The sequence below is a fragment of the Telmatherina bonti genome (genome assembly GCF_933228915.1).
Source record: "Telmatherina bonti genome assembly, chromosome: 4".
Lineage (NCBI taxonomy): Eukaryota > Metazoa > Chordata > Actinopteri > Atheriniformes > Telmatherinidae > Telmatherina > Telmatherina bonti.
The window spans coordinates 27,255,462-27,263,601 of NC_136622.1; the positions used below are offsets into that span (position 1 = coordinate 27,255,462).

General features: G+C 39.1%; 1 protein-coding gene and 1 pseudogene across 2 annotated transcripts in view; both read right to left on the reverse strand.

Moving 5' to 3' along the window:
• Positions 1 to 67: 67 nt before the first annotated feature.
• The window catches only part of LOC306754517, a 9,907-nt pseudogene continuing 1,834 nt past the window's right edge, over positions 68 to 8,140 (reverse strand). The window contains exons 5-15 of the transcript XR_013771851.1: positions 7,913 to 8,140; positions 7,643 to 7,817; positions 7,466 to 7,564; positions 1,753 to 1,939; positions 1,370 to 1,521; positions 1,119 to 1,247; positions 937 to 1,037; positions 728 to 854; positions 530 to 627; positions 288 to 462; positions 68 to 196 (exon numbers count right to left, since the gene is read on the reverse strand). The exon at positions 7,913 to 8,140 is cut by the window's right edge and continues 91 nt beyond it. The product of XR_013771851.1 is annotated as an uncharacterized misc_RNA (transcript). The remainder of the gene's footprint in view (positions 197 to 287; positions 463 to 529; positions 628 to 727; positions 855 to 936; positions 1,038 to 1,118; positions 1,248 to 1,369; positions 1,522 to 1,752; positions 1,940 to 7,465; positions 7,565 to 7,642; positions 7,818 to 7,912) is intronic.
• Positions 3,572 to 6,038, reverse strand: LOC306754831 (cytosolic sulfotransferase 3-like; the record flags this gene model as incomplete). The annotated part of the gene is made up of 8 exons (XM_079238921.1): positions 3,572 to 3,751; positions 3,965 to 4,099; positions 4,201 to 4,375; positions 4,615 to 4,712; positions 4,795 to 4,921; positions 5,015 to 5,115; positions 5,650 to 5,778; positions 5,900 to 6,038. The coding sequence occupies 7 exons, from the start codon at positions 6,036 to 6,038 to the stop codon at positions 3,990 to 3,992; spliced, it is 879 nt and encodes a 292-aa protein (XP_079095047.1). The 3' UTR covers positions 3,572 to 3,751; positions 3,965 to 3,989.

Consider the following 8,140-nt stretch of genomic DNA (forward strand, 5'->3'; position numbering starts at 1 on the left):
AAACTTTGGCTGTCATTATTTATTAATATTGATCATATACTGTATTTAGTGTAATGGTGAGTATTCAGAGGGGGTTTGATCAGCTACAGAACTGTGCGAAATTGAAGGTCTGTGTTCTTCATCTTTCTCACATAGTCTTCATTAAACTGTTCATCCTGATGGACAGTGAAATGATTTTTCCAGTCACCAACCTTTCCTGCAAGGCAAACAATAAAATTCAGGTTTTCTCTCCTTTGCTTTCATCTTTTGCATATGCTGTATGTGAAAACCTAGACAGGACACCTAACCTTTGCGCATGAAAGGAGATATCTTGAAATCCAAGACTTCGTCCGTGGAGCCGTTTGCCATCTTGTTGTTTTTCATGTTGTCAAACAGAACTTTTTCTGTTACTTCTTTCTTCAGCGCGGTGGTCGGAGACAATCCCAGGAAGGAGCAGAGTTGACTGAGCTCCTGTTCAGTATCCTGAAAAAGTAAACCTTCATAATCTTGTCCTTTTATGTCCAATCCCCACAGAAACTTCTACCCCCACCTCAATCAGATCCTCGTAGAACAAATACAGGATGTTAGAACTGGTCTGCTTCTTCTCCCACCAGCCTTTCACGTGTTCGTACCAGGAACCAAACACCACTAAGAAAATTCAGAACATATAAAAAAAATTTTTTTCAAGAAAGACAAAACGAGCTTCTTCACTGTTCCAATAATTCCTGTTTTTGAGTTTTTCACTCACTTTTTCCCTCCAAAAATCTGTGGAGGTAGCTGCTCCAGTCACCAGGCTCCGGCTGGGCCATGTTCATGCGATCAAAGTGGAAATAAGATACTGCTGTGTCCTTAGCGTTGCGAGCCACATAAATTATCTGCAGACAGAAATCATAGGAAATGAAAACACACTAGGAAGTAAATACTGCCACATACATAAAAAATAAATGTTTTTATTACCTTAGAGTTCTGTTCCCAGAAGGACTTGGGCATAAAATGGACTGGTAGGTGTGTCTTTATTATGCGTGGAAAAGTGGTCAGCTTTGTCAGCTCATCCACTCCTAGCGAGGAGAGATGTGTTACCAGAATGCCACAACAACAGTGATGTTAACACACTCTCCATACACTCTTAAGAAACTTGCCTGAAGGAAACCCAGGAAACTGGATTTCCAGAAAAGGCACTCTCTCAAAAAGTGGAACTGAGTCTTCCCGGTTAGATGACATCTGGCTGAAATACAAAAGGTCCAGGATATAAGACACCCATGTGTTTCCTGGGGAAAAAAAAACAAAGTTTGCATTCCCTTTAGGAGCTGCTGTTGACACAGATGTTTAAAGAAAGCAAACTAATAAAAAAAAAATAAAAAAAAGAAGAGCTGATTTACAAAAAGCTCACCTGCTTTTGGATAAGATGCAATGACAATATCATCTGGTCTTGCTTTGAAGTTCTGTATGTTGTCCCAGTTGTCAGTGAAGTAACTGGTCATGGAGACCCCGTGAAAGTCAAACAGTGTAGGTCGAGGTGGCAACTCCATCACTGACTTTGTTCTTAAATGATATAATTATGGAGTTTTACTCCACAACTGGAGTTACAGTATAAAACAGGAGATGCCTCAAAGACAAAATTAACTAAATCACAGCTGTATTAGAACAAATATCAGTCACTGATAATAATCAAACCTTACTCCAAGAACTTAATGTGACGGGGTCAAATGCATGGCTTTTAAATGGAATTGTTTTATTGCATGTGTTTTTAACTTTTGCTATGCGACTACTAACCCCCCCAGCAGACCAAGGAAGGAAGAAGACAGTGGTCCTGAAAGATGGAACGACTTGATAACAATGGTGATCACAACAACAACGATGACGAAGAGGAAGGGACTGCTGAGGGGCCAGTGATGATGGGTCCCACCGCGGCTTGGCGGTAGTAAGGCAGGAGCCTGAAGTGCAGCAGTCAGTCTGGACCCTATGGTGAAGCTTCAGATACTCCTGGCCCAGGACCAAGTGTGAGTACAATGGCTAAGTTTAGGGTCCAGAGGGAGAGGCAGGCTGCAGGGCCAAGCAGGAGGGTTCCCCTCTTAGGATTGTGGACTGTTTTATGTGCTCCTCTATACAGGTCCTGGGACGTGGTGCCACAGAACTGAGGGTTGCATGAGTGGATCCGTCGCTGCAGAGAGGAGGACCACCCCAAGCCGCACAGTGGACGTTTTAGAGAACTGGGGTTTTAATATTTTAACCTTTTAACCTTTTTAATCTTTTTGACTGTTTAGTGCGGTTGGCTCTGCTCCCCCTGATTTTTAAAAGGACCAAGGTGGCTGCGAGGATGTTTTTTTTTACCTGGTTTTTATTCTTTATTTTGTTTTAACATGCCACGGCCACCATGACATTAACATCTATTAAAATAGTCCAAATCACAAAAATGAGCATTTCATCATAAACTATTCTCTTTGTATGTGTGCTGAATTAACATTTCATATTAACATTGACACATAATGTATAATGGCTATAATGGGTATAATGGCTGTACACTGGATCTGTGTTGACTACTGGACAATTGCAATTTCACGAAAAAAACTAATGAGGTCTTTGTGAACTCACTCTGTTTTGTACATAGGAACAAACTCTCAAAATATTTACAAAATTGTAGACCTATTGTTTGGTTGTTTGTTTTGTTGTAGAGAGAGCAGCTGTCTCTTTCTTAACTAGGCTGTTTCACAGAAAATATGCTTTGTAGTCCTGGGTGCGTCCAGTTACCACGAATGCCTGCAGAGCTACAAAGAAAAATAAATATATGGAAAGAGAGGAGTGATTATGGCAAAGGCTGTTTCAAATAAACCACGGGCCAATATAACAACGTGAAATGTACTGTAAATCATTATTTGTGGATGAATACATTAAATTCCATATAATTCTTAGACAACAAACCAGTTTAATAGTAAAACATGTTAATTCAAACAGGATGTACATATGTAGATGTGATTTAAATATCTTTAAAGGGTAAAATCAGCTGAGACAATGTGGACAGCAGAGGCATGAAACAAACTGAGACGCTTACAGATGACAGGTGTGAGCTGTCAAAAGCATTCAAAGACACATCTACAGATTGCATAACTTTGAGCAAAACCATTTTGCAGAGGGATTAAGAAATACTTGTAGAAATATGTAAGTAAACACAGATGCAGTACCTTACCAGAAATGATTTCCAGTAAAAGTGTGTCTCTCTCATACAGCAAGCAGTCCAAAGTCAACCTTTTATCTGGCTTACTGCACTTTTAGCTCGGCTTGTTGCTGCTCAAATGTATCTTACAACACAGGATGTGTGAAGCGGGTCCAGCGCATGATAAATAGATGTCGCAAGAGGAAAGAGTCATATACTGGAACACACTCTGACTCTCTTTCTAAAAGCCAAGTAAAGAAACAGCAGTAGAGAAAGTGGAGGAATCTATGAAAGTATACAAACCAAATATGCAGCTGGGTTCAGTTTATTTGCAGTTTTGCAATGATTTGCAGTTTCACATAAATGATATAAACATTTATGTTTATCCATGTTTTTTCTACTTTGGAGAATTTCAACAGTAGTTCACAAACATAAGTCGGTTTTTACACAGTAGTGCAAATTACAACAAGATTTAATCACAGGTGTCTGTGTCTGTTCTTCTGGGTTAAACACCCCCCATGGATATAATGTCTCAGTTTCTGAGACATTTGACATCACTTTATGGTACAAACTTTGCTCAAAATCCTGTAAAACACTTGTCTTCTGCCCCTAAATACACACCTGAAAGCAGAAGAATACAGTATCAATTTTGACATATCATATGGTAATAAATGGTAAATAGCCTTGAAAAAATATAGGTACTTTTTTAATTGACATTTTGTTAAAGTGACAAATATCTGATCCTTTTTTTGATGGGATGGATCGATATGAGATTTTTTTTCTTATATTTGTTTTTATACCAACATCCTAAAACATTATTGTTTAATCACATACCAGTTCTGGGCTCCAATGTTTCCAGTTAGTCAGTATAAAAGTACAAGGCAGGATTCCTCATTTTGCGGTTGTAGTCGTCATCAAACTGTTCGTTTTGGGACACGGTGAAATGGTTCTTCCAGTCTCCTACTTTTCCTGGAAAGCCAATTTGGTTTATAAATTCAGTATATTTTGAATTTTAAAAAAAAGAAATGGTTGAAAAATATTCTTGCCACCCATGAATATATTTCCCATACCTTTTCTCATGAAAGGAGAAACGTCTTGGTTCATGATTTTGACAGTGGAGAAGTTAGTCATTTTGTTTTGTTTCATGCTTTCAAATGTCACCCCAGCTCTGACTCTTTCCTTCTCTTCAACTGAAGGAGACAAGCCAAGGAAGGTGCAAAGTTGTTCTATTTCTGCCCCAGTGTTCTGCACAGATGGAAGAGTCATCACAGAACTAACACAAGGAAGATCTTGTTTAAATCTATGACATGATAAATGCTGATAAATAAGTTCTCCAACTGCAGCAGCCAGAGAAGGACATCTTTTAATACCTCCCAGTGGTTTAACGCTGGAGTGCTTTTGGATTTGTCATCATCAGATAATCGGTAATGATGTGCAATAGCACTTTGTTGCCTTATGTGCTGCATAAACACAACTTACCGCACCTTAATCAAGTCTTCATAGAACATGAAGTGAATTTTTGAATAAGTCTGTTTCTTCTCCCACCAGCCGTTGACATGATCGTACCATGATCCAAACACCACTAAAATCACAGAAAAATGCATGGCAGAACATACACATAGGAATAAGGTCATTTTGAGGTTCATTTTCACTGAACCACCCACTCTTGCCCTCCATGAAGTTGTGCAGGAAGCTCGGCCAGTCACCTGGCTCTGGTTGGATACGGTTCATTCGGCCAAAATGGAAATAAGACACTGCACTGTCTTTTGCATTACGGGCCACATACACTACCTAAACAAAGAAAAAAAAGCATTCAGTTAGTTTTTTTTTTTTTTTCTTTGTTTCACATATAGTATACTTTTGTATAAGTACTGTTGCTTTTACTCTGCAATGCTGCTCCCAGAAAGACTTTGGTACAAACTGGACTGGTAAATGGGTCTTAATGAGGCGGGGAGTAGTGGGAAGCTGGTCTGCCAAGTCTTTACCTTTAGGAAGAGAAGGGTTATGTAGCTGTTGATAACATGCAAGCCTAGATGTGCATGCCTGACAATTATACAATAATGCTGAGACAAAAGCTGTAGTATTAACAGTAGTTAACAGTAGTTTTGTATTAACATTTCTGTAAGCACTGAATGAGTTGAGATACAACACGTTAAAGTCAAGCATTGCAGGGCTGTTAAAGACCCTAGAAGGTCTCAATCCTCTGGAATGTACTCCCAAGGGCTTTTTTGGTGAGGCTGTATGACTCCATTTCCTGTTGAAAACCATTGCAGTGCAGAGCTGCTTCAGACAAGCCAGAGTCTTAGATACGCTCAACATTCCAATCATACAGCAGCAGAGAAAAAAAACAAGTCTTGTCTTACATGTCAGGTCAGTAAAAGTCAGTAATTTTGTAACTAAAAGCAATGATGATAAAAACAATGTTGTCCAAAGTTCAGAAAATTGAAATTTGTACTGTAAGCGATCTTTATTGTTTCATATAAACACCTATCTGAGTGACTATGTTCACATGAATTAACCTGCAGGCAGAGACGGAATATTAATCTCCAGGAAAGGGACTCTCTCATGCAGAGGAACGGAGGTCTGACGGTCTGAATTTGTGCTCCCAAAGTACAAAAGGTCCAAGATATGAGACACCCAAGTGGTTCCTGAAATTGAAACCAGATGAACACTGTTCAGGTTTAAACTTGTAAGTCCTCACATCAATTTACCTCTAGTATGAAACTACAATATGACACAATCTTGCTACACATCCACACAGAACCTCACCTGCTTTAGGGTAAGTAGCTATAAGAATATCATCGGGTCTTGCTTCGAAAGCTTGGACATTGTCCCAGTTTTCAGTGAAGTATTTGGTCATGGAAACTCCATGGAAGTCAAACAGTGTTGGTCGAGGTGGCAGCTCCATCTGTGAGAACGGCTGCTGAAATCAAGTGAAGCATGTACTAAAAAAGGGGATGAAACAAGAAATTGCAACATATCCTCAGCTGACTTCCCTTACACACATTTGTAAAATATGCATGGAAACAATATTTTTTTTTAGCTTTTATTTTATTTTTGACTGTTTAAGGCATGTGGAACATGATGGATCTATTTACTCCCTATTTATTCCCTTATTTAATTCTACCAACTCAAATATTCTCCATCTTTTAACCACTCCCTGAAATGATCCTACCGCATCTAGCTATACTGTTAAATAAAATTTTAGAGCATCATATCTTCAAACAAGCATTTTAATACCCAAGCTTATTTTCCAAGTGATCATCTTCACGGGGAACAGCGGCCTTTCTGTGTGGAGTTTGCATGTTTTCATACATGCACGGGTTCTTTCCGGGTACTCTGACTTCCTCCCACCATCCAAAGACTTGCATGTTAGGTTAATTGATCAATCTAAATTCTCTTTGGGAATGAATGTGAGCGTGTATGGTTGTTTGTCCATCTGTGTTGGTCCTGTGTTAGACTGGTGACCTGTCCAGGATGTACCCTGCCTCTCACCCATAGATTTCTGGGATAGGCTCCAGCTTCCCTACCAACCTGAACTGGACTATGTGGTTAAGAAAATGATTTAATCTTCACATGAATCAAATTCATGCTTACCATTTAACCAGACCAACTGCATATTACAGTCCAAACACAAAGCAAAACACAAGCAGGCAACCTGGTTCAGATAAACTTCCTCATCTGCACATGAAATAAATCTGTTAAAGCACAATATTACAAGAACATACTTCCCCTGTCAACGTGGACATAATGTTGAGTGCATATATGTAATGTTTTTATACTGAGAGGGACAGATGCAGACCAGAAACATTTGGCTGAAGAAACTAAGCACAACTAACAGGCTGTGTGGACTCTCGTGGCCATGTAATGATTGTCAGATAATTCCTTTTTGCAATGGAACGCATATGGCGATAGAACCCAAGTTATAATGCTAGGGAACACAAAAGTACTGCAGGGTGATGCAAAAAAAGTTTCCCCATGTCCCTAGGGGTCTCCATACTGTTAATAAATAGAAATGAAATATTACCTATGATGACACTTATGAAAACCAATATCTCACACATGAGAAGGATAAAATGAACTCCTTTATTTAAATCAAGTTTTAAAGACACACAAATGCATATATTCAAAGTTTGATTTTCATCCGAGATCCCCAGTACTATTACACCTTACATGAAAAATACAATGAATAAGTAAGATAAAACACTTGAAATCACTACCATTACATTTCAAGCATCCCTTCAATACCCATGGTGGTCATATACTCATCTTTTTATTAAAATTACACACACACACACACACAAAGAGCTTGCAGGCTTGTTCATATTTCAGTACGAAATTTCAGTGTGGGATCTTTCATTTTTTCCTCGTAGTCTTTTTCAAAGATTTCGTTTTGAGCCACAGTGAAGTGATTCTTCCAGTCACCGACCTTCCCTGCAGAAGCACAGACAATCTGTTAAATTTGCACTAAACACTAAAGGTTTTCTTGCACCACATTATCGTTCACCAAACCTTTTCTCATGAAGGGAGAAACCTTGGAATCCATAACTGAGAGCGTAGAATAGTTGGTCATGTCATTCTGTTTCATCTTGTCAAACTGCACTCCACTTGTAACTTTTTGCTTCTCCTCAGGTGAAGGAGACAAACCAAGAAAAGAGCAGAGTTTGTCTATTTCCCGTCCAGTGTCCTAGAAACACACATAGCCCATTTGTGTGTTACTACCCAACAGAGAAGAACTTCAGAAGTGAAAGTTCTATTGATGTGCACAAAGCAAGCAGTTACCTCAATGAGATCTTCATAGAACATGTAATGGAGTTTTGAGTAAGCTTGTTTCTTTCTCCACCAGCCGTTCACGTGGTCGTACCAGGAGCCAAACGCAACTGAAACCAGAGTAATGCAAGAAAGCCAGGCTTAAAGAATTATAGAAGAGATCAGTGGCTGTCCATTACTTAATAGACAATTCCAACATCTTACGTTTTCCCTCCAAGAATCTCTGGAAATAGCTGCTCC